Consider the following 24,223-nt stretch of genomic DNA (forward strand, 5'->3'; position numbering starts at 1 on the left):
TGCTTGGAAACCGGTTTTTAAATAACTCCATTTTTATAGGGTTTATTTTATTTTTGAGGAGTGCTGATAAAAAGATCCAACAAAATTATTGATTAAGAACGAAGGAGATAGCATCAAATACTTAACACATATCCAATTATAGTTGTTAAAGATAAAAAGAAATAACACAAAATAGTTTATAATCATTTATTTAAAAGTGTTTTCTTTCATATTTTAGAAAAGTACAAATTTTTTATTAAAACATTTCTTTTGCAATTAATTTTAAGCAATGTGTGCTTCTGTATGAGTTTCTAACCAATCTAAGTAAAATGTAAGACGAGTGTAAACGGTAGGCCATTGAGCTTCACATCCTAAATTAACTGAGAAAGAAACCACACCGATTTGCATGTATTCAAAAACTAACGGAGCGCCGGCATCTCCTGCGCAAGCTCCAATACTTCCTTCTCCGCTAGTACAGATATGGGTAGCTTGAATATTTCCTAATAAACTGATGTTGCAGACAATGTTGTCGATGACTTCGGCGAAAAGTTTCTTTAAGACTTCGCTTGGAGTTACTTCAGCGTCGGAAGTTAATCCCCATCCGCTGACTACGGCGACTTCGCCAGCGAAATTGTGAACGACATCTTCGAATCTTGGTACAGCAACAATGCTAACAAAATCTACGAAAAGTAATTTTGTTAGAAAAGTCTAATGGCAACAGATTTTATTTTTTACCATTAAGTTGAACGGCGGCTTGAAGTTTAATTGCGGCGATATCATTAATGAAAAGATCTGGTTCATAACCGTGATGAATTTCAAATTGGCTGCTGTAGAATCTTTGTTGGGTGGCTTCAATGACATCCAAACGGTGAGCACCTAAGATAACTTGAGCTTGAAACGCACTACATACAAAATGAAAATCAGGGTTAACAAAAAAATTAGATTTAAAAAATTTACCCAATTAAACATTGTGCAGAAGTTAAGACATCAACTTGGGAAATCAAACTTCCACCGCAAAGATAATTTCCAGTACCTTTGGTTACAATAATAGCGGCCTGTATAAAAATATTTTCACTTTAACAGAAAATAAAAAAATTGATAATTTTTACTTACCATGTAAGGTAAACCATTTCGCTCAGTTTCCCACCCGCCAACGATTCTTTCTTTAAAGATCAGTTTATCCAATCCAAATGGAACTGGAATTCTGGGATTTAAGTGTTTAATTTGAGACCAATCCACGGATGTATCGGGAATAGCATCTTCGAATGCCTAGAAATAGAAATATTTACCAAAAGTATTATAAACCTGAATTCAAATTTCTTACATAAGCAACAGCCGCAAGGGCTAAAACGGTTAAGATCAACTTCATGTTTGCAAGATGAGCGAGACTTAAGTGGTTTTCTCTTTATATACACCTGTCCTTCACGTGGTTTAAATTTAATATCACAGATTCAAGTTGCTCCTATAATCAGAACTCAGCTTCGGTGACATTAAAACAAGAATGATGAAACGAGATTTTATCTCATCATCTATTATTTTTATTTTAGGGACCATATTTGTTGGGATGAAATAATACTTTCTGATTCATTTAATTTTAATCATACACTTGAGAGATTATTTCGAAATATATCTAATATTAAAGTGGACTTAAAAATAATTTATAAAAAAGTGGAATATTTTTCATTCTTTTCTATTTATTTCGTTTAAAAATAATAAAAGGCAAAGTCCGGATATTAAACCTATATTAATATATACAGCAGAGACTCGGCAGAAACATCCAAAGCAAAAAGAATGCTAGATACTATAGAAATGAAAATAGTGCGTAGAATAGTTGGGAAAACATTGATGGACAGAGAAAGAACTGAGAACATCAGACAGGCTTGCAAGATAGATAACATCAATGATTGGGTATTGGACAGAAAGAAGAAATGGAATGAACACATCAACCGAATGACGCAAGCATTGGAAGACTGGGAAAAGATGGAGCGACAACCTTTCAAACGATTAAAGGGGCAAAAATGTGAAGAAAAACAGGCAGTTATGCCTAAATACAGATGAAAAAGAAGAAAAATAATAAATTAAATTTTAATTATATTTAATGCACAGGAGAACCATTTCAGGTTTCTGTTCTTCTCTACTAAAAAGCAATTGTAGTAGAAAGTTATGGGATATCTATTTATGTAAAATATATAATTCTTGCTCTCATGGCACTTAAAGATGTTATTTGAAAAATCTGCTTGTATGCCTTTATTCTAACACTGCGTTGGTGCAGAGATTATGAAAAGTGTGAATAATTTGTTGGTTAGTTGCTAGGATTTACAAAATGTTTGTGGTTTTCTAATTAATCTTGTCAATAGATTTGTTCCTGAGATTAGCACTAGAAATGCCATGGTTGAATTGAGTTAGGTTGGATTAGGTTGGATTGGGATAAACTTCCTCAAAGAGGTTAAGAGGATAAGAAGCCCGGACCCCAAGATCCTCGTCGAAGCAATAAAATCTGCGTGTGACAAATACTTGAAAAAGGGAAAACCTCAAAATCTCAAGACCCCGGTATACTGGTGGACAAAAGAAATCGGTGAAGCAAGGAGAGCACGTGTGACAAAGCGAAGAGTATTGCGAAGAAATAGAAAAAGACAACAAAAACCAGAGCGAATAAAACAACTAGTTACGGATTACATACAAACAATAAAGTTCTTGAAGAGGCTAATTAATGAATCCAACGAGAAGAAGTGGAAACTTTGTTTGAAGCTGGAAGAAAAGGTATGGGGGCGGGACACCAGGTTGTTACCAAAAGACTCGGGGTTAGAAAAAGGGAACAAATAGATTACAAGACAGTAGAGGGACTATTCAAGAGACTGTTTCCACAAGTCGAGGAAGATCAGAACTGGAAGAGCAGAAGAAGGAACAACTTACCAGCTTGTTTACCATCGAGGAATTAGAACACAGCATCAAACAGCTTAAATTAAGGAAAGCACCTGGAAAAGAGGGAATTACAAATGAAATTCTGCAGACCTGCGTAACATCAAAGCCCAGTAACTTTCTCGATGTGCACAATAAATGCTTAACAGAAGGAAGTTTTCTTGAAATTTGGAAGAAAGCGGTTCTAGTGCTGGTACCTAAACCTGCAAAACCTAATCAAGAAAAGTAATACAGACCTCTTTGTATGCTTAGCGCAGTAAACAAACTTCTTGAACGTGTGATTAATAACAGATTGCTAGCAGAGAAGCCATCAACAACAACCAGTATGGGTACAGAAAAGGAATGAGTACGCTACATGCAGTAATGACTAGCTCTTCCCGGTAAACTTGCTTAAACCGGCTTAATATAATCTGAAAGAAGAATTAGTTATGTTTAAAAAATACTGAACATTCGAACTATTTGGTGTTACTGCTGATGGGAGAACAATCGTAGCAATATCGTTCGTTAAACTTGTACTATTCCAATCACCATGAATGTTAAATTTAGTCGATGTTAATCTTATTTGAGTCGATTCTTCTTTATTTACTTTATGAGCTCCTAATCTTACTTCAACGCTTGTAGAACTATAAAAAAATCATAAAAATGTATCCATTTTATAATTAATATCTTACGATTCTAAACAATTTGCGCTGGTTAAAACATATTTGGTTGAAATAAGAACACCTCCGCAAAGATATAAGCCGGTTGGTTTTGTAATAAATAATCCAGCCATAAAGGAAATGGAATTTGCTGATACTTCTTCACCTCCAACGATTTTACTCTCTAAATGAGTTGGTTTAAAAAATGTTAGTGATGACAAAACATTCTAAAAAAATAAATTTCTACAGTACATATATGGAAAATTAATCTTTACGTACCTTTGTACAACAAAGAATCCCTAAACATACATAAAAGAGGAACAACATTGTATTCTGCTTCGAAAACTTTTTTTAAATAACTCAATTTTTATAGGGTTTATTTTATTTTTGAGGAGTGCTGATAAAAAGATCCAACAAAATTATTGATTAAGAACGAAGGAGATAGCATCAAATACTCAATTTATACCGAATTATTATTGTTAAAGATAAAAAGAAATAACACAAAATATTTTATAATCATTTATTTAAAAGTGTTTTCTTTCATATTTTAGAAAAGTACAAACATTTTATTAAAACATTTCTTTTGTAATTAATTTTAACCAATGTGTGCTTCTGTATGAGTTTCTAACCAATCTAAGTAAGATGTAAGACGAGTGTAAACGGTAGGCCATTGAGCTTCACATCCTAAATCAACTGAGAAAGAAACCACACCGATTTGCATGTATTCAAAAACTAACGGAGCGCCAGCATCTCCTGCGCAAGCTCCAACATTTCCTTCTCCACTAGTACAGATGTGAGTAGCTTGAATATTTCCTAACAAACTGAAGTTGCAGACAAAGTTGGTGATGACTTCGGCGAAAAGTTTCTTTAAAACTTCGCTTGGAGTTACTTCAGCGTCGGAAGTTAATCCCCATCCACTGACTACGGCGACTTCGCCAGCGAAATTGTGAACGGCATCTTCGAATCTTGGTACAGCAACAATGCTAACAAAATCTACAAAAAATAATTTTGTTAGAAAAGTCTAATGGCAACAGATTTTAATTTTTTTTACCATTAAGTTGAACGGGGGCTTGAAGTTTAATTGCGGCGATATCATTAATGAACAGATCTGGTTCATAACCGTGATGAATTTCAAATTGACTGCTGTAGAATCTTTGTTGGGTGGCTTCAATGACATCCAAACGATGAGCACCTAAGATAACTTGAGCTTGACTCGCACTACATACAAAACAAAAATTAGGGTTAACATAAAAAAAATTCTTTAAATTTACCCAAGTAAACATTGTGCAGAAGTTAAGATATCAACTTGGGAAACCAAACTTCCACCGCAAAGATAATTTCCAGTACCTTTAGTTACAATAATAGCGGCCTGTATAAAAAAATTTTCATATTAACAGAAAATAAAAAAAATAGATAATTTTCACTTACCATGTAAGGTAAACCATTTTGTTCGCTTTCCCACCCACCAACGATTCTTTCTTTAAAGATCAGTTTATCCAATCCAAATGGAACTGGAATTCTGGGGTTTAAGTGTTTAACTTGAGACCAATCAACGGATGTATCGGGAATAGCATCTTCGAATGCCTAGAAATAGAAAAATTTACCAAACATATTATTTACAGTTTTGAAAACTTGAATTCAAATTTCTTACATAAGCAACAGCCGCAAGGGCTAAAACGGTTAAGATCAACTTCATGTTTGCGATATGAACGAGACTTAAGTGGTTCTCTTTATATATACCTGTTCTTCACTTGGTTTAAATCTAATATCAGAGATTCAAGTAGCCTCTATAATCAGAACTCAGCTGCTTCGGTGACATTAAAGTAAGAATGATGAGATGAGATTTTATCGCATCCTCTATTATTTTTATTTCAGGGACCATATTCATCTCAATCTTGATAAGGTTTTAACAAAATTTAAATCTGATTATAATCAGATTCGAGTTGGGATGAAATAATACTTAATACTTTAATATTAATCATGCACTTGAGAGATTATTTCGAAATATGTATATCTAATACTAAAGTGGCTTTAAAAATAATTGATAAAAAAGTGGAATATTTTTCATTCTTTTCTAGTTATATCTTTTAAAAATAATAAAAACCAAAGCCCGGATATACAGAGACTCGACCAGAAACATCCAGAACAAAAAGAATGGTAGAAACTACAGAAATGAAAATAGTGCGTAGAATAGTTGGGACATTGCTGGACACAGAAAGTAGTGAGAACATCATACAGGCTTGCAGAATAGATAACATCAATGATTGGGTGTTGGACAGAAAGAAGAAATGGAATGAGCACATCGTCCGAATGACAGAAAACCGAATTGTGAAAATAACACGGGACAAATCACCATCAGGGCGAAGAAGCATTGGAAGATCTAGAAAAAGATGGAACGACAACCTTCCAAACGATTAGGGGGCAAATAGTGAAGAAAAACAGGCAGTTATGCCTAAATACAGAAGAAAGAAGAAGAAGAAGAAAGATAATAAATTAAATTTCAATTATTTTTAATGCACAGAAGAACCATTTCAGGTTTCTGTTCTTCTCTACTAAAAAACAAAAGTAGTAGGAAGCGTTGGGATGGGTTGGGTTGGATTAGTTTCTAGACTCTAAAATATGTTTGTAGTTTTCTGATTAATCTTGTCAATAGATTTGTTCCTGGGATTACCACTAGCAATACCATGGTTGGGTTGGGTTGGGTTAGATTGGATTAGGTTGGATTGATACAAAAAGAAAATCGAAAAGTCAGTTAAAATATCCATTATTCCCTTAATAAGCTACAAAAGCCTGTTGCCCTTTTGCTTTCTATTAACAAACTTTTTAACTGATATTTTTCAGTAAGCCAAAATGGTTAAAAAAGAAATGCAAAGTAGAAAACAATAGAAAGACTTAATACCTCATTCCTGGAAAGTAAGGGAAGCCACCTAATTTTTGGCATATCTGAACTAATATTTTAAACAAAGAAGAAAGAAGGCAATTAATGTCAAAGACAAGCGAGACATTCTCCGGCATTAATTGTGACTTATTTCTGCCCTCTATCTAACTGTGGAGTCATTACAAAGAAATCAGTCAGACAAAATTCTAAATATTTAGGTCCTTTTTATACTTTTTCGTAAATCTTATATTCCTACGTGCGGATTTCAAACCCTTAGATAAATGTTAAGACAATTGCAAAATAAATAAAAAAGAAGCTAAAAAAATGTTTGAGAAAAATTTGATTTTCTCTAGCTTTCTTTCTTAGCTTTTTTGTTTTCGTTTTGCCTTCTTTCTAGTGTAAGTACTTAAGAAATCAAAAAGATGCCAAAAGAACTTTACCAAAGCAACTAAAAAAACAGAAAGAAACCATATAGAACTCAACAACGCATCAGAAAATTATTGAAAATGACAATTTATCTAATTGATAGTGAAAGTATTAGATTTAAATCTGTAATACGGTGGTTACAATAACAAAATAACATTTCTTAAAAATCTATTTATTTAATATTCTTTTTGCTTTTGCTGTTACAACAAAATAAATTATTAAGGATAAATGTTAGCATCGCTATGATCGGCAATCCAATCCAAGAAAGTGGTTAAACGACTGTAAACTGTTGGCCATCCAGCTTCGCATCCAAGTTCTAAAGCGAATGAAACGATTCCTACGAGTTTGTTTCCGATGACAAGAGGGCCACCACCATCTCCGCTACAAGCACCAAGTCCTTCAAATCCTGATGTGCAAATATGTGTTGCTACAATACCACCTAAGAAACTGATGTTACAAGCTAAGTTGGTGATAATTTCGGTTTCCACAGAACGTAAATTTTCACTGCCTTGTTGGGTGGCATCGGAAATAACTCCCCAACCACTCACTCTCCCCCAATAACCAACAAAACTATAACCAATGTCAGAATAACTTGGTAAAGTTGCCAATTGGACATAATCTGTATAGAAAAGTGAATTAGAAAAAAAATTGGTTTGTTTTGTAATATTTTACCATTTAAAATAGCAGCAGTTGGAAGTGTTATCATTGCAAGATCATTTATAACTAACTCATCATCGTATCCGGCGTGAACGATAAAATTCGTGGTTATGAATCTTTGTTGAGTAGCTTCGTTGATGTTCCAAAAGTGAGCACCTAAACGAACTTGAACTTGGCTTGCACTAAAAAAATAATAAATAAATAATTTCTTCAATTGTTATAACGCAAATAAATTACCCAGCAAGACAATGTGCAGCTGTTAAAACATTAGTTGGAGAAATCAAAGCACCACCACATAAATAAGTACCAGTCTGAGCAGTAACTATTAAAGCAGCTTGATACGGAATTGAGTTAGCTGGAACGACCGAACCACCAACAATTCTCTCATTAATTTCAATTTTTCCATCGAGCTTTCTTTTAGGTTGTCGAATTTTGAGCTGTCTGAAATCGACGTCTCCTTCGAATTCGGCCTAAATGGATATAACAAAATAATTATTATTTTAACAGATCTTAAATTATTTAATAATAGCTTACGTAAGCCAAAGAAGTTAAAGCTAAAATAATCAACGAGTACTTCATTTTTAAAACTGCGCAAAAACGAAACGTTTACATCTTATATAATGACGGCATGGGTACTTAAGTTGGACATTGGTAAATTTTTATCGAAAGAGTGAATCTTAGATGTTTGATTATTTCTTTTTTCAAATTGCTATCGATCATTGTTTTAATAAAAATGTGCGAGGACGATTAGATAATTATTGTTAATCTTGTCTTTTACTTAAATTATTATTAAAGGTGTTTTCTAAAAAAATGTGCCGAAGGTGATTGCTATATTTTTTTTACTGTGCCATTTCCTCATTCATGTTCCTCAAAACCATAAAATACGAACCGGCACCTCGAATAATCTAGAAAAAATAAAACAAATTCAATGTATTTATGTAAGCTTTAAAAAAAGGAAGGAATAATACAGTTACAAAAGTTTCCAAAGATAAGAATGCAAATTTTCCAGCCGTCAATTTTATTGGTCTATACGCTCGTGTCATCATAATTGCCAACGATTTTCTTGTAGATAGGCTCGTCACCAACCAATTTGATTCATAAACCATCTGAGGCAAACTATCGCTTATTAAGAAAATTTCATTTCCGTGCCAGCAAAAAATAAAAACTTGGTACATAGCTAATACTAAATAGACGATCATGCTTATTGAATCAAATGAACTTATCTCGCTCTAAAAAAAAATTTCAACTGCAATATTTGTTAATATAGGGAATACTTTATTTTCAGTTCACATTATTCCAAAATACAAATTTAAAAGTATCAAGCAATTATTTCAAGTAACATGCCATATGCTCCACCTCCAAGTAGTTACCCAAGGCAATGATGCTATCTAGTAGCATTTACTAGCAGAGGACTAAATACTGGTGACAGGAAACTAGGTAGTACTAATAGAAAAGAAGAGTCTGCTATAACTAGATACTGTCTGCAGAAGACTAGATACTTCTTGCAGTAGGCTACTTGTTGCTTGCAGGGGACTAGATGTTGCTGACAGGAAACCAGATACTGCTAATGGAAAAGAAGTAACTGCTAGGTGTAGATACCGTTTGCAGAAAACTAGATATTGTTTGTAGCAAACTACGTACTGCTTACAGAGGACTAAATACTGGTGTCAAAAAATCATAAGTAATAATGTGTACTTATATTGTTACAATTTTCAAAATATTACGACTGTTGGGGTAGTTTGAGAATTAACTAAATTATGACCTTATAACAGCAAAGATTCTTCTTAATTTATTACATAAAGCAATGAAATGGATAACTTGCATATAAGATTTAATTAAAAACTTTTCCTTTTTTAATGAAAAGGAACAACAATCATCGTAATACCACAATCTGGAGCAACCCTGGAAAAAGTAAGTTCCTACAGACTTAATAGCTGACTGCCAATAAAGGTATATAGCAATCAGAAACCTGCCGGTTTGGTACAGACTTGTCTGTTGTCAAAAGTTCAAAAGTGTTGCCATTTCGTGCTCTACAGAAAACGTCCAATGGCTATAAATGGCTCTTCATGTAATATACTTTATACAAGATCCGTTATATCCTATAAGTGGAAACAATTCTTAATCTAAAGTACAATTCTTTCGATTGAATCGAGCTACTATGGAAACACATGTCATAACTGATGATGTCTAATAACTAATAACGCACACACTAATTTAGATACGGCATGTTTAGTAATCCTTAACCATGCATCTTATCACTCAAGGCTAAAGAAAAAATTGCCTAGCTTAATATTAGAAAATTATAGATAATTCTTAAACTTAGATACTGAAATAATGTGAACTGATCATAAAAAATTACGCACAACAGAAAGTTGAAATAATTGAAAACAAATTAATAAAAGACTTCCCCCAAATTGGATCAACATTAAATAATTAAAAGTTTCCTCGGTGCCATTAGCCAATTCAATTATTTGTTGATGATGATTGACACAATCTCTAAAGCAACGATCGGCATATTTCTGAATATGTTTCGGATATAATTCAACCTGTTCAATACCATTTTTAAAATTTGTATTAAATTCGCGATATTTATCCAAATTATCAGTAAGACCGTCTTCTCTCTAATTAAAGAAAATATTAACATAAATATTTAACCGAGACAAATATTTTTTTATTAACCATTAATATTTCCATTCGATTCATATAAGTTTTTAAAGAGTTAATCAAAATTAAAAGTTGTGCTTTAATATGACATAAAATTCCACAAATTAAAGCATCGCTTGCACCGATTGTAAATCCATAAGACATGTTTGCACTGACTTGGTACAAACACATAAGTTCGTAGTAAGGTGTTTCATTAGATTCGATTGGGAACCAAGTTTTATAAGGTTTTAAGCGGATTTCTCGAGTGTTTGTTTCGTTCAAAATCGGATCGAAATATTCTTCAATACCAATTCCTTGGTTAAAAATTTGGTTGAAGAAGTACATTAAAACCATCGGACATAGAAAACTTAGAAAGAACGTTGCTTGTCTGTAATTGGATTTTATCGCACCTTTAACATATTTTAATTCAATCGGTCCACCTCTTTTCACATCTGGTGCAAAAACACCGGATTGAAGAAATATTCGATACTTGTCAATATCATCTCTGAAAATGAAGATTAATCCCATTTTGCAAAAACCTAAAAGAAAATGTTTGAATTAAAATTAATAAGATAAATGTTATTTTAGTTACCGAGAATGTGGCTCAAAAGATAAGTAAGTTGAAATGCAGAATCATAAATATCTGTAAATTTTTTGTAAAGATAAATTATTTCTGATATCGGATATAAAATGAAAAAGAGCATCATGATCGTAATCGCGTAGATGTTGTACAACATTCTTTTTACGCTAAATATTTTTGGTTCGTCAATCCAAATGCCAAATATTTGCAATAAAACGTAATGATATCTTAAATAATTTTTAACCGAAATGGTTGTTTCATCCACATCTTTTTTCTTACCCATAATGACGTCTTTATGCTTTATGAGAATTGACCGCGAGCGATTCTGGTTATTATACCTTTTAATTCTAGTACTTATTAAGTTCGTAACTTGTTATTTGAAGTTTTAAACTTGGTTTAATATTTATGAACCTCTTAGCAAATTCTCGATTAATATTTTATGTAACACAGTTTGTCACCTGACTATAAATATTTGATTAGTAAAAAATTTTTTTTGAGAATAAGCAATGCATTCGATTTTGTTAAATAGTAACCTAACGATACAAACAAAGAAAATATTTTTAGGGCCATTATAGAACCATTAATGATGTACGGGTCAGAAGTGTGGGTGAGAGACAAAGACACAACTCGAAGACTGCTAGCAGCAGAAATTATGGTTTGGAAAAGATGATGTGACATAACTATGCACTATAAATGAAAAGCAACTAAAATGGTATGAACATCTGATGGACATCGAATGAGTAAAGAGAGAATCCCACTTAAGGTTTGGAACTGGGTGCTAGCAGAAAGAAACAAAAGAGATAGGCCTCGGAAAAATGGATCCAAGACATCAATGTGGAGATGAAGAGGAGAGGACTGAATGAAGATGATTGAATGATAAGGACTGCTGGTGGTTGGGATACGAGAAATTGCAATAAAAAAATTGAAAATACTCGTCAAATACAATAGAAAAAAATGAAATTTTAAAAATCTAAATCAAGATTACAAAAATTTTAATTACTATCAAAATTTCAATGAAACAACACGATTTAAGTATAATTTTTTATTTATAAGTGACATCAAAAATCCAAATTTATAATTATGTAAGTTGTACATCAGAATTAGCATCGATCCAGTCCAAGAAACTGGTAATACGAGTATGTACAGATGGCCATCCGCGTTCACAACCAATGGCAAGGCCGAAAGATACGAGACCGATTTGGATGTTGTTACCCATAACTGGGCCACCACTGTCTCCACTGCAAGCTCCTCTGCCTGCATCACCGGAAGTACACAAATGAGTGTTTTGAATGATACCTAAGAATCTGATGTTGCAGGCCAAGTTGGTCATTACGTTAACATGGACTTGTCGGAGAACTGGACTGATAGCGTTGGAACCGTCGCTATCTAATCCCCAACCGGAAATCCTAGCGTTTACACCACTGAAACTGTTTCCAACATCAGCACGACGTGGAAGAGTAACAACTTGGATGTTGTTAGTTAAGGTAACGGCAGATGGAAGAGTGATGATTGCGACATCGTTACGAATAAGGGATGCATCCCAACCTGGATGCATTCTCCAGTTGGTGGTACGCATGATGGTTAAACCGGCTGTTTCTTGGATTCTGTGAGCTCCTAAACGTACTTCAATTTGAGAACCACTATAAAAAATTAAAAAATAAATTGAAACGAATTTTATGAAAACTGCTATTTATTTACCCATCAACACAATGAGCAGCAGTTAAGACTTCACGAGGGGTGATTAAAGATCCGCCACAGAAACCAGTTCCGGCAGCAACGGTGATAAGCAGACCAACCTAAACATTAAAACAAGATATTTAATTTCAATCTTTTTTTGTAATAGTTAATTTTTCTTTACTTGGAATGGAATGGAGTGGGGAGTTGCTTCAATTCCTCCTACAATCTTTGGTTCGAAAATAACTTCGTCAAGATCGAAGGGAAGTGGAATTCTTGGTTCTCTAATAAAAACTTTTGACCAGTCGACATCGTCGGCCTAAAAATTAAAACATTAATAATAAAATAGATCAGGAATAATCTTTCTAATTATAAGCACTTACGAGTGCCACTGAGGCAAGAGCAAGAAACACCAAAATCAGCTTCATTTTGGAATGTATTCGGCGACAGTGATTCGTACGACATATTTATACCACCTTCGTGACGTAGTCTTTTTCCCTTACGTTTACGTTTATTTTTTTTTTTACAGATAAGATTCATCTCAATTTCGTTTTGGATATGTGATGAAAGATTTAGACAAGAAGTATTGAGCCAAAATAGATTACCCAACGATCAACATTGTTTTATTTCAACTTGATTGTTATGATTATTTTTTTCTCCTTTGTAATTGTCAATTACTTGGTTATCACTCTGCTTTCATGATCTCTGTATGAAGGACGTTTAAGTGGATTTATTTTAAAATTATCTTATCCTAATGATTTCCAATAAAAAAAATCCCCGTGAATATCAATTTAATTGTGAAATTTTCGTTTATACTAAAGATATCCTAACATCTTTGTAAATTGGAGTGCAACAAACATTACGTACTTAAATTTAAATTATTATTTTTATAAATAATAGTGATTAAAGTAAATTTATGCAATAAATTTGTAAAAAAAAGTCTTCCTATGTCCACTTGGGTTGGATTGGGTTGGTTTGGGTTTTCATGGTTTAGAATTACAGTGTCAATTTTAATTTCCATTTGCATTCAAGGTCATTAAAAATTAAAATATATTTAATACACACTTTCCATCTTCCACCTGCTATTTTAAAATTATTTTTTTTTATAATTGTTTATGTACCCCATCTATACTTCAAGAAATCGAAATAAAATCTTTAAATACAGAAATCTGTAATTACAATTTGATTTATCGATAGATCTACGGATATAGAAGGTATTCTACTACTATACCGATATACAACCTAATGTACGAGTGTATGAGCACCTAATGTATGAGTTTTAGAATGTTTTTTTAACAATGATGGCTTAATATAATGATGTATACATGATACATTTCTTTTATACAAATAATATACAGTACAACCTCGATTAATCCGTTATATTAATACAGGGAAAGGAGTGTTCGTTATAGCCAAATGTCCATTTTTTGATCCACAGGTCATCATCAGCAAGCTGTTATAGCAAGGAGAGATGGCATTGGTATTGCTATTTCACCCATGGTTATCTATAAAGCCCAGCGTTTGAAGCCAGAATGGATAAAATATATGCTACATATCACAGAGACTGCCATGAGCAGGAGAGATTGTCATACAACTGCTATTTTCATCAGATACCTTAGCCACTTGATGGAGTAGATGACTGAATGAAGTAGCCGAAAAAGTAGTGCTAATATTTGATAGAGCATCATCTCACCGAGATGTCAAGATCGCAAGTGTCGCTGATAAACATCACGTTATATTGCTTTCCAAAGAATACAACCCATGAGTTGTAAAACCAGACTCTTTAGGACGAATAATTTCGGAGAAGTTATCAATAGGGTGTGGATAAGAACTTTGACAGTAAATGACATATAGAGTGGTTTATAGGATAAATCCGTTCGACTCTAAAGTTATTCTTGTAAAGACTTTTGCTCCTTCGGCTGTGTCATCATTCAGACTCATCTTCTGACTTCAGTGAATCCAAAAATAATCCCACCGTTTCGTTGAGGGAATTTAGAAACACACTATTCTCATGCACAAGAGACTCCAGAATCAACTCACAGCAGTTTCATCTAAAATGGCAACGAATCACACCAAAACCAAAACGCCCACACACTATGAGATGCAAGGCACTGAACTATAAGGCAAGTGTAATCACGACTTTACTGTTTAGAGATCTGCAGCATTCAGAGAATAAACAAATAACCTGAAAAAAGCTTAACTGTGTGAGTATTCTAAATTACACACACATATTTCAAATTTTAGGAAATCTGTCCTGTTTCTTTATTTCTTATAGGCTATCCCAAAATGTTGAGCTACAGCTTTAATACCACCGAATACAACTTATCCTATCACTCCTTCTCCCTCACTCTGATATTCTCACTTTTTTTATGGTGCCACAAGTGTATCCTGTTAATGACCTGAGCGTCATCATCTCCGCTGTTCTGATGATTCTTTTTGTAGCAGCATTTTCTGCTCTTGTCATTTACACTTAACATACACATATTTTGCAATATTATATCCCTTAGGTAATCTGACATCAAAGCTCCTTTCGTTGTTTGAGCTCTAACTTTTTCTAGGGAGTTCCAGCTTCTCGTAACATTGATGACAAGATATTAAAAACCCATCACATTCTAATTCTCATTCTATCCACTTGTTTTATGCTGCCAATTTGTTAATGGTTTCGGAATTAGCAGAAAAGTATAGGCTGAACAGAAATGCCCATTGAAACAAAAAACAAAAAAAACAAAAAGTTTCGAGCTACACTGTGGATTCAAGCTGAACAGGACATCATTAGTACGTTACAACGGTTGTTACTATTAAATAAAAACAGTTCTAATTCGTATTCATAAAAAGAATTATTTATTGTGTGCAATTTCAAATTGTACGATTTCGATACATGAACACAATCTTTACAAAACTTTACTTTATTTAATCAATACTAACATCAGAATTAGCTTCGATCCAGTCCAAAAAGGTACTAACACGAGTGTGTATAGATGGCAATCCAAGTTCGCAACCATTAACAAGACCAAAAGCAGCTACACCAATCAATCTATCGTTAGCAACAACTGGACCACCGCTGTCTCCGCTACAAATTCCTCTTCCTCCATCCCCGGAAGTACACAAATGGGACTCTGCGATTATGGCGATTTCCCACCATCTCATAGCGAATCTGCAAGCCGCAATAGACATAACATCAACTGAAGCTTCTCGGAGAGTTGGGCTAATCGTAGTGGAACTATCACTGGTCAATCCCCAGCCGGAAATTCTTGCAGTAGTACCAACGATATCGTTTCCAATGTCAGATCGACTCGGGAGACGTACAGGTTGAATATTATCGGTCAAAGTGACGGTAGATGGAAGGTTTACAATGGCAATATCGCTACGGAGAAGTGATGGAAGCCAATCAGGATGAGTTATGTAGCTGGTGGTACGCATGATGACTTGGCCACCCGTTTCTTGGATTCTATGAGCCCCCAAACGTACTTCAATTTCGAGAGGTCTACAAAAAATTTAATTAGTAATTATTGTAAAAGAATAGAGAACAGTTTACCGAGATAGAAGACTTTCAGTACAATGAGCAGCAGTTAGAACATGACGAGGTGAAATTAAAGATCCGCCACAAAAGTAGGTACCTTCATCAAAGGTGACAAGGAGGCCAACCTAATAAAATTAATGAAATATACGTCACAAAAATATCGTAATATTTCTTTTACTTGGTATGGAAGAGAGTTGGGAACAGCTTCTTCTCCTCCTACGATCCGTGGTTTGGCAAGGTGTTGTTCTAGGTTAGAAGGAAGTGGTATTCTTGGTTCATTAATAGTAACTTTGGACCAATCAATATGGTCGGCCTAAAAAATATCCATAAAATTAAAAAATTACAAAATCTCGTAAAAATAAAACTTACTAAAACCATAGAGATGAGTGCAAAAAGCACCAAGAAGGACCTCATCTTGAAATACAGAAGTATTTAATAATCTATATTTGTCGAATTTGCTGTTATAATACAGGGTTATATCTTACGTTTTCGATCTTACAGATAAGATACATTGCCTTGTTGAAAGTACCTAAAATAGATTTAATTATCAAACAAATTTAAATCTTTAACACTAACTTTTCCATCTCTGCTTTAAAAGCAAAACACTTTTATAAATTTTCTTCGTTTATTTAGTTCTGAAATAGGTGAGAAAACACCTATTAATGCTAATACTGTCTATTTATTTAAAGTAGCAATCATCCTAAATACGCATTCTCTGGAAGAAGTTATATAAGCTATATGGCAACGTTTTATCCACCGATGAAAAACCTTTTTGAACTTCTTGCCGAACTGATTATCATATTTGTCACATAAAAATATCCCTGTACACCAAATTTCGGCATTCTAAACCTTGCCGTTTTTGAGACAACGCTTTTTGAGGGCCATCTTTAAACGGCTCTGGCGCCCTTAGGAAGCATTTTCGGACCGAACATTATATAAACTTTTCTTTATGAGTTTTGATGTAGAATCACCTCTTTAAATATATAGACGCATTTTCCGGACAATCGGTATTAATTCAAAAAATTTTAAATTAACTGCGCCATCTCTACTCTAAAAGCGATACCAACCTTAGCTATCCATTAATTTAAATCGATTAGCGCCCTCTGCAAACAAACAAAACTCAACAAGGTGGCAACAACAACCTTAAAAATTTAAGAAAAAACGTTTTAATCTCTTATTTATTAAAAGAAGAGATTTATTTCTTACAAAAATCATTATATTCTTAATTAAGTAACATTAAAACATTGATGAAATAGTTACAATAACAATCTAAACTTCTCGCGGTTAATTTTAAGCATCTAAAAAAACATAACCTCAACATTTAAACCATGACTTCTATTATAAAATTAACAGCCCTTTCTGGGGCTAAAGACGAGTCTCCGCCTTGTTACATCCTACAAGTGGACGAAGTAAGAATACTTTTAGATTGCGGTTGGGACGAGAAATTTGATTTCGAAGTTATAAAAGAAATAAAAAGGTTAGTTATACTTTAAACATTTTTATGATATCTTTTTAAAATGATTTTTTTAGGCACATTCACTTAATTGACGCAGTTCTAATTTCTTACCCAGATGTTTCCCATTTAGGGGCTTTACCTTACTTAGTTGGAAAGTTAGGTTTAAATTGTCCTATTTATGCCACAATACCAGTTTATAAAATGGGACAAATGTTTATGTACGATTTGTACCAATCCCATCATAACATGGATGATTTTGAATTGTTTACTTTAGACGATGTTGATGCGGCTTTCGACAAAATCGTACAATTAAAATATAATCAAAGCGTTTCGATGAAAGGGAAAGGTTATGGGTTGACGATTACTCCTCTTCCTGCAGGACACATGATTGGAGGCACAATTTGGAAAATTATGAAAGTTGGGGAAGAAGATATAATTTATGCAAATGATTTTAATCATAAAAAGGAAAGACATTTAAACGGCTGTGAAATGGAAAAATTACTTCGACCTTCTTTATTGATAACAGATGCTTTTAATGCTAGTTATCAACAAGCTAGAAGAAGAACTAGGGATGAAAAATTAATGAGTAAATAAATCAATTAATAATAATTAAATTTTGGTATAAATCAAGAATCATCATGTCGCTTAAAAATCGACAATTTTTTTTTAATCGACAGGAAATCGCTCAAGTAAGCCATTACAAATAAAAAAAAGGGCGGAAAAGTGTTAAACTTAACAAAAAATCACTTTAAAGTTTCGACGTGACGTCACTTTTTGTGACGTCATCGACCATGCTAACCCTATACATACAATATATGCAACCAATATTACAGTATTTATTTTATAATACACGATTTGCCTATTGCAATACCAATACTGTGATATTGGTTGCATACTTTCAATGATGAGGTTGGGTACGATAATTAATTAAAACACTGTACAGGTGTCCAAATTTCGATGGGTTTGCAGGGTATCTCAGTTATTATGAAAGATAGAAAGTTGCGGCTTTCGCGAACCTGAGCTACTTTTTTGTGAAACTTACAATGGCGCAAACCAAATTTTCATAGCCCTCTTCGTTTTTAATATACAGGGAGTGTTTCAAAATTTACGATTTTCAGACACCTCCTGTATCTCGGCTATCCGGAAACTAAGTAAAAAAGTAAAAATGGGTTCTAATAGATTTTTTCACGTGGAATCCAATGGTGCACGTAGAATTTTTCTAGTCGTCACGGTTTTTTAGTTATAAACACAACTCAAATACTGAATACTCAACTTCTAAAATACTTAACTCTTTATAACTCAAAAACCGTGATGACTAGAAAAATTCTACGTGCACCATTGGATTCTACGTGAAAAAATCTATTAGAACCCGTTTTTATGTTTCCGGATAGCCGAGATACAGGAGGTGTCTGAAAATCGTAAATTTTGAAACACTCCCTGTGTTTCAAAATTTACGATTTTCCACTCCCTGTGTTTCAAAATTTACGATTTTCAGACACCTCCTGTATCTCGGCTATCCGGAAACTTAGTAAAAAAGTAAAAATGGGTTCTAATAGATTTTTTCACGTGGAATCCAATGGTGCACGTAGAATTTTTCTAGTCGTCACGGTTTTTTAGTTATAAACACAACTCAAATACTGAATACTCAACTTCTAAAATACTTAACTCTTTATAACTCAAAAACCGTGATGACTAGAAAAATTCTACGTGCACCATTGGATTCTACGTGAAAAAATCTATTAGAACCCGTTTTTATGTTTCCGGATAATACAGGAGGTGTCTGAAAATCGTAAATTTTGAAACACTCCCTGTATATTAAAATCGAAGAGGGCTATGAAAATTTGGTTTGCGCCATTGTAAGTTTCACAAAAAAGTAGCTCAGGTTCGCGAAAGCCGCAACTTTCTATCTTTCATAATAACTGAGATACTCTGTAAACCCATCGAAATTTGGACACCTGTGCAGGGTGGGCAAATTTGGGTGTTATTATAGGCTATCTCAGAAACTATAAGAGATACGAAAAAAGGAGGTGCTATGTTTCGGTCTCTTTTTCCGAGACTAATCCAATCCCACAAATACCAAATCTCTATCTTCTTTTGTTTTTAAGTTATAGCCGAAAAGTCAAATTTTAGCGATTTCAAAAAATGCTCATATTTCGTTTATTTTTGAAATTAGAGAAATGGGGTTAATACATTCTACAGGTACTTTTTTGAGTAGAATATACTGTCATTGAAAAATTTTAAACAGCTGATAATTTTTGAGATATAACATAAAGTTGTATTTTTTTATATACAAACTATAGTTGATTATGATGTTATTGAAAAGAGCATATTTTTAGCTTTCCAATGACGTATCGCACGCATGATGTATCTGCAGAAAATAAGCGTTATTTTTCAATTCTAAAATATTAAAGATTACAATAAAAAATTTTAATTATAGTAGGCGAGGAAAACGCTAAATGCTACTTAGTTACTATAGCAACGTGAGTTTACTTGTCATTTCATTCATGAATTTTTTTTATTCAGTTTATGATCCCTAATTTTCGTCTATCTCACCCAATTTCAAAAGAAAATATTGCTGATATCAAAAAACTTCTAAATCTTATGTTTGGGAAAAACTGGGAAAATACTACCGAAGATTTCATTAATTGATTCCGAACTGTTCTAACCTTACAACCAGTAAGTTTAGTAGAAGAAGATGACAGTTTGTGACTGTTTAGTTCCTGAAGTTGCCCATATTTAATTATTCATTAATTAATACATTTCTTGTATTTTTAATAAACAGACTTTACTTGCTAACCATTTTTTATTGGTGAACAAAGTCAGGGATAAGACGCTGAGAAATTTAAATTAACTATTCAAAGTTTTTATTCCTTGGTACAAAACCAACTTTATTCTGTCATATTCGTGCAAAACCATATATTAGGTTTGTTCCAACAAGTGGTCGGACTCGTCCGTTACTCGTCAAATGCAATCGCACACGTCAAGTAATGTCGTCACATTTCAGCGGATTTCATTGCATTATTTAACTGTGCGATTGCATGTGACGAGTCAAGCCGCTGGTTGGAACAAACCTATTATAGCCACTATGTAGTATTTATTGTCCGGACTCGCCTACTATAATCAAAATTTTGAACCATGGCGGTTACTATTTTACAATTGAAAATTAATGCTTATTTTCTGCAAATACACCATACATGGGATACATCATTGGAAAGCTAAAAGTATGCTCTTTTCAGTAACATCATAATCAAATATAGTTTGTGTTTAAAAAAACACAACTTTATGTTGTATCTCAAAAATCATCAAGTATGTTTAAAATTTTTCAACGGCAGTATATTCTACTTAAAAAAGTGTCTTAAGAACGTATCAACCCCATTTCTCTAATTTGAAAAATAAACGAAATATGAGCATTTTTTGAAATCACGAAAATTTGACTTTTTGGCTATAACTTAAAAACAAAAGAAGATAGATGTTTGGTGTTTGCGGGATTGGATTAGTCTCAAAAAAAGAGACCGGGACATGGCACCTACTTTTTTCGTATATCTTATAGTTTCTAAGATAGCCTATAATAACACCCAAATTTGCCCACCCTGTACATTATTATTATTATTATTTGCGTATTTTCGCAACACGTTTGGTTAAAACGCATATTTTCGGGTGAAATACAGTTGTTTCTTGGGTTTTCGACGCACAATGCCTAAAATGTCGTTGTTTACCATCTATAAACTAAAGATAATATAAAATCTATACCTGATGCCCTACCCGCCTCTTTAAACGTTACATTCCAATCCACCTAATTTAGTGATTTATTTCAGAATTTTGTGTAGAAATTCCACATTGAGTTAGGTCTGAAGACGCATGGCTAAATCTGATACTTTCTAGTTCTAGGTCTAGTGTTAGTTCTAGTTTTACACCAGCACTATTACTGGAACTAACACAAGATTTAGCAGTAGAATCATTCGGGTTTAGGCGTTTTTAGAAACTAGATCCACGTCGCTAACACTCGACCTAGAACTGGAATCATTCGGGTTTAGCCGTCTTGACAGACGTGTGGCTAAACCCGAATGATTCTCAATATGTTCTACACTTTTCCGCACTTTTTTTTATTTTTAATATGTTTTGATTTTTTTGGATCATTTCACATTGACTAAATCGTCGATTTTTAAGCCACATGACGATTCTTGATTTTTTCCTAAATTTTTAAGTTTATTACTTTTTTTTAGCAAATATTCTTCAAACTTTACGTAATAACGGAAATGTTTTAATAGCCGTCGATACCGCAGGGAGAGTTTTAGAATTAGCTCATATGCTAGATCAACTTTGGAGAAATAAAGATTCTGGTTTATTAGCGTATTCTTTGGCTTTATTAAATAATGTTAGCTATAACGTTGTTGAATTTGCAAAATCCCAGATTGAATGGATGAGTGATAAACTAATGAAAAGTTTCGAAGGAGCTAGGAACAATCCGTTTCAATTTAAACATTTACAATTATGCCACAGTTTACAAGAATTAGCAAAAGTTTCCAATCCCAAAGTGGTCTTAGCAAGTTCAGCAGATATGGAAAGTGGATTTAGTCGAGAATTATTCCTCCAATGGTGTTCAAACGCAAACAACAGCATCATAATCACAACTAGAACATCTCCAGGAACCTTAGCACGAGATTTAGTCGATAATGGCGGTGGGAGAACTATTGATTTAGATGTAAAAAAAAGGATTAAATTAGAAGGGGCTGAATTGGAGGAATACGAAAAGAGGCAAAAAGAAAAGCAACAAAGCATTACTTTTAAAGGGGAAGATATAGATTCCGATTCTGATGATGATATTGAAATGAGTATCATTTCTAAAGGTCGTCATGACATTGTTATTAAACAGGAAGGGAAAATACATGGCGGATTTTTTAAAGCAACCAAAAAACAACATCCTATGTTTCCTTTTAAAGAAGAAAAAATAAAAAGTGATGAATATGGTGAAATTATTAAACCGGAAGATTATAAATTAGCTGATGCTGTAATTGAGCCAGAAGATAACAAAGAAAACATTGTTGTTAAAAAAGAGGAGGATCATATATGTAATTAAATGTATAGTATGCAAAATAAGTATTTGTACAAATAACGTAAAATTAGAAAATCACGATTTATTAATTAATATTTTTGATGATTTTTTAAAAAAGGGCATTTTAATCATAGTTGACGATAGAAACTGTATTCATACAGTATAAATTTCAATAAAATTGAAAAATTATACATTTAGAATAACATTAATATAGTAAAATCTTGATGAAAAAGTTTTAATCTACAACTTAAACTTTTTGAAGGAATAATTTGAATGCGCACAAATTTGAACAGCTATCCGCACCATTGCCTTCTGTATTAGTACTACTTTTAGTTTAATGAAAAATATACAACAATCTAACACTGAATAACAACTAAAACAAGAACTAATAGCAGCATTAGAACTAAAACTAGACCTGGAACTAGAAACATTGGGGTTTAGCTGCATGTCTCTTAAGACAGCTAAACCCGAATGTTTCTAGTTCCAGGTCTAGAGTTCAATAAAAATTTACAACAATCTTGCACTGAATAACAACTAAAACTACAATTAGAAACATTCGGGTTTAGCCCTTTTTTCGACTTTGAAGTTTAAAAAAAAACTGTTAAAAATCTTGTTGCATAGCAGTTATCTACATAAAAATACAATCCCGCGGACTGTATGAATATGGTTTTTTGGTAATTTTTCGAATGGTGTACGAATAAGGATTTTGCATACAATAACCGTTTCGTATTTGTTATAATAACATTTTTTAGGTGAAACAACAGAAGCTCCAACAAAATGTATAGTTTTACATCGAACTGTACAAGTAAATGCCCAAGTACAATACATTGATTTCGAAGGTCGTTCAGACGGTGAATCTTTATTGAAAATTTTATCACAATTAAGACCGCGTCGAGTAATCGTCATAAGAGGTGACCCAGAAAGTACTGAAACCCTCGTAAAACATTGCAAAGAAAACGTTGAATCCCGCGTTTTTAGCCCGTCCAGGGGCGAAACTGTCGATGCTACAAGTGAAACGCATATTTATCAAGTACTTTTTAATTTCACTTTTAAAGGAATACAAATTTTAAATTGTTTTATTTTTTAGGTGCGTCTTACTGATGCATTAGTATCCCAATTGGAATTTCAAAAAGGTAAAGATGCCGAATTGGCTTGGATTAATGCTCAAATTTTAATCAGGGAGAGTCAGGTTGATGCAAAACCAGCCGGTTTAGATGATGAAGAAGAGGCAATGGAAGGTTGATTTGAATTCTCATTTTTTATTTATTTATTAATTTATTTTTTTTGTAGTTGAAGAAGAAAGCACTAAAATTTTGACATTAGAACCTTTATTAAACAACAATATTCCACACGATACAGTTTTCATCAATGAATTAAAACTTTCTGAGTTCAAACAGGTTTTGGCTAAATCAAACATTACCTCTGAATTTTCTGGAGGTGTTTTATGGTGTTGTAATGGGACAATCGCTATAAGAAGGGTAATTTTTAATTAATGAATAAAACCGTATCAATTTATTTTGTTTTATTTTTAGATTGAATCTGGTCGTGTTTTAATTGAAGGGTGTATTTCTGAAGAATATTATAAAGTTCGCGAATTACTTTATGAACAATATGCTATTTTATAAAATATGATTGGAGATTAAATTATTTTTAATAAACATTAATTTTAAGTTTTGAATGAATTTGGCGAACACATTTTGTTTCACCCTATTTAAATTTCATTTTTGATTAAACCCTTAAGGACTAATTCTTTTTCATATACTTGCAAATACGCATAAGTCCTAAGTTTAAAAAATTTAG

At 33.0% G+C, this 24,223-nt stretch overlaps 5 protein-coding genes across 5 annotated transcripts; 1 reads left to right on the top strand and 4 right to left on the bottom strand.

Annotated features, from left to right (window-relative positions):
- Positions 1-245: 245 nt before the first annotated feature.
- LOC111420978 (transmembrane protease serine 9-like) lies at positions 246-5,283 on the bottom strand. Its single transcript, XM_071197157.1, has 12 exons — positions 5,188-5,283; positions 4,965-5,120; positions 4,808-4,905; positions 4,588-4,754; positions 4,135-4,529; positions 3,570-3,763; positions 3,342-3,521; positions 1,304-1,382; positions 1,093-1,248; positions 937-1,034; positions 715-881; positions 246-659 (listed from the first exon to the last, which is right to left on the bottom strand). The coding sequence occupies exons 1-12, from the start codon at positions 5,230-5,232 to the stop codon at positions 262-264; spliced, it is 2,133 nt and encodes a 710-aa protein (XP_071053258.1). The 5' UTR covers positions 5,233-5,283; the 3' UTR covers positions 246-261.
- A 1,650-nt stretch (positions 5,284-6,933) lies between these two features.
- Positions 6,934-8,082, bottom strand: LOC111420956 (brachyurin-like). The gene is made up of 4 exons (XM_023054059.2): positions 8,032-8,082; positions 7,735-7,967; positions 7,513-7,679; positions 6,934-7,459 (listed from the first exon to the last, which is right to left on the bottom strand). Exons 1-4 carry the CDS (start codon positions 8,074-8,076, stop codon positions 7,059-7,061), a joined length of 846 nt encoding a protein of 281 aa, XP_022909827.2. The 5' UTR covers positions 8,077-8,082; the 3' UTR covers positions 6,934-7,058.
- Positions 8,083-8,336: 254 nt separating this feature from the next.
- Positions 8,337-11,003, bottom strand: LOC111420979 (odorant receptor 4-like). The gene is made up of 5 exons (XM_023054080.2): positions 10,733-11,003; positions 10,177-10,679; positions 9,861-10,118; positions 8,466-8,726; positions 8,337-8,402 (listed from the first exon to the last, which is right to left on the bottom strand). The coding sequence occupies exons 1-5, from the start codon at positions 11,001-11,003 to the stop codon at positions 8,337-8,339; spliced, it is 1,359 nt and encodes a 452-aa protein (XP_022909848.1).
- Positions 11,004-11,745: 742 nt separating this feature from the next.
- Positions 11,746-16,391, bottom strand: LOC111420957 (transmembrane protease serine 9-like). Its single transcript, XM_023054060.2, has 8 exons — positions 16,284-16,391; positions 16,093-16,227; positions 15,930-16,039; positions 15,316-15,878; positions 12,778-12,860; positions 12,579-12,713; positions 12,419-12,516; positions 11,746-12,360 (listed from the first exon to the last, which is right to left on the bottom strand). Exons 1-8 carry the CDS (start codon positions 16,326-16,328, stop codon positions 11,799-11,801), a joined length of 1,731 nt encoding a protein of 576 aa, XP_022909828.2. The 5' UTR covers positions 16,329-16,391; the 3' UTR covers positions 11,746-11,798.
- Positions 16,392-17,019: 628 nt separating this feature from the next.
- Positions 17,020-24,105, top strand: LOC111420923 (cleavage and polyadenylation specificity factor subunit 2). Its single transcript, XM_023053993.2, has 7 exons — positions 17,020-17,391; positions 17,445-17,956; positions 21,594-22,439; positions 23,176-23,453; positions 23,511-23,661; positions 23,714-23,901; positions 23,956-24,105. Exons 1-7 carry the CDS (start codon positions 17,243-17,245, stop codon positions 24,046-24,048), a joined length of 2,217 nt encoding a protein of 738 aa, XP_022909761.1. The 5' UTR covers positions 17,020-17,242; the 3' UTR covers positions 24,049-24,105.
- Positions 24,106-24,223: the final 118 nt, after the last annotated feature.

This window comes from Onthophagus taurus, chromosome 7 (assembly GCF_036711975.1).
Source record: "Onthophagus taurus isolate NC chromosome 7, IU_Otau_3.0, whole genome shotgun sequence".
Lineage (NCBI taxonomy): Eukaryota > Metazoa > Arthropoda > Insecta > Coleoptera > Scarabaeidae > Onthophagus > Onthophagus taurus.

What these genes read in the sequence shown, in the direction of transcription:
- LOC111420978 (XM_071197157.1), bottom strand. Translation starts at nt 5,232, where the DNA reads ATGAAGTTGATCTTAACCGTTTTAGCCCTTGCGGCTGTTGCTTAT. An exon ending in CCCTTGCGGCTGTTGCTTAT is followed by an intron (nt 5,121 to 5,187) that starts GTAAGAAATTTG and finishes TTCTATTTCTAG; the next exon opens with GCATTCGAAGATGCTATTCC. An exon ending in TCTGCACAATGTTTACTTGG is followed by an intron (nt 4,755 to 4,807) that starts GTAAATTTAAAG and finishes TTTTGTATGTAG; the next exon opens with TGCGAGTCAAGCTCAAGTTA.
- LOC111420956 (XM_023054059.2), bottom strand. Translation starts at nt 8,076, where the DNA reads ATGAAGTACTCGTTGATTATTTTAGCTTTAACTTCTTTGGCTTAC. An exon ending in CTTTAACTTCTTTGGCTTAC is followed by an intron (nt 7,968 to 8,031) that starts GTAAGCTATTAT and finishes ATATCCATTTAG; the next exon opens with GCCGAATTCGAAGGAGACGT. An exon ending in AACTGCTGCTATTTTAAATG is followed by an intron (nt 7,460 to 7,512) that starts GTAAAATATTAC and finishes TTTTCTATACAG; the next exon opens with ATTATGTCCAATTGGCAACT.
- LOC111420979 (XM_023054080.2), bottom strand. Translation starts at nt 11,003, where the DNA reads ATGGGTAAGAAAAAAGATGTGGATGAAACAACCATTTCGGTTAAAAAT. An exon ending in TCTTTTGAGCCACATTCTCG is followed by an intron (nt 10,680 to 10,732) that starts GTAACTAAAATA and finishes ATTTTCTTTTAG; the next exon opens with GTTTTTGCAAAATGGGATTA. An exon ending in ATCGAATGGAAATATTAATG is followed by an intron (nt 10,119 to 10,176) that starts GTTAATAAAAAA and finishes TTCTTTAATTAG; the next exon opens with AGAGAAGACGGTCTTACTGA.
- LOC111420957 (XM_023054060.2), bottom strand. Translation starts at nt 16,328, where the DNA reads ATGAGGTCCTTCTTGGTGCTTTTTGCACTCATCTCTATGGTTTTA. An exon ending in CACTCATCTCTATGGTTTTA is followed by an intron (nt 16,228 to 16,283) that starts GTAAGTTTTATT and finishes GATATTTTTTAG; the next exon opens with GCCGACCATATTGATTGGTC. An exon ending in CCAACTCTCTTCCATACCAA is followed by an intron (nt 16,040 to 16,092) that starts GTAAAAGAAATA and finishes TAATTTTATTAG; the next exon opens with GTTGGCCTCCTTGTCACCTT.
- LOC111420923 (XM_023053993.2), top strand. Translation starts at nt 17,243, where the DNA reads ATGACTTCTATTATAAAATTAACAGCCCTTTCTGGGGCTAAAGACGAG. An exon ending in AAAAGAGGAGGATCATATAT is followed by an intron (nt 22,440 to 23,175) that starts GTAATTAAATGT and finishes AACATTTTTTAG; the next exon opens with GTGAAACAACAGAAGCTCCA. An exon ending in GGACAATCGCTATAAGAAGG is followed by an intron (nt 23,902 to 23,955) that starts GTAATTTTTAAT and finishes TTTTATTTTTAG; the next exon opens with ATTGAATCTGGTCGTGTTTT.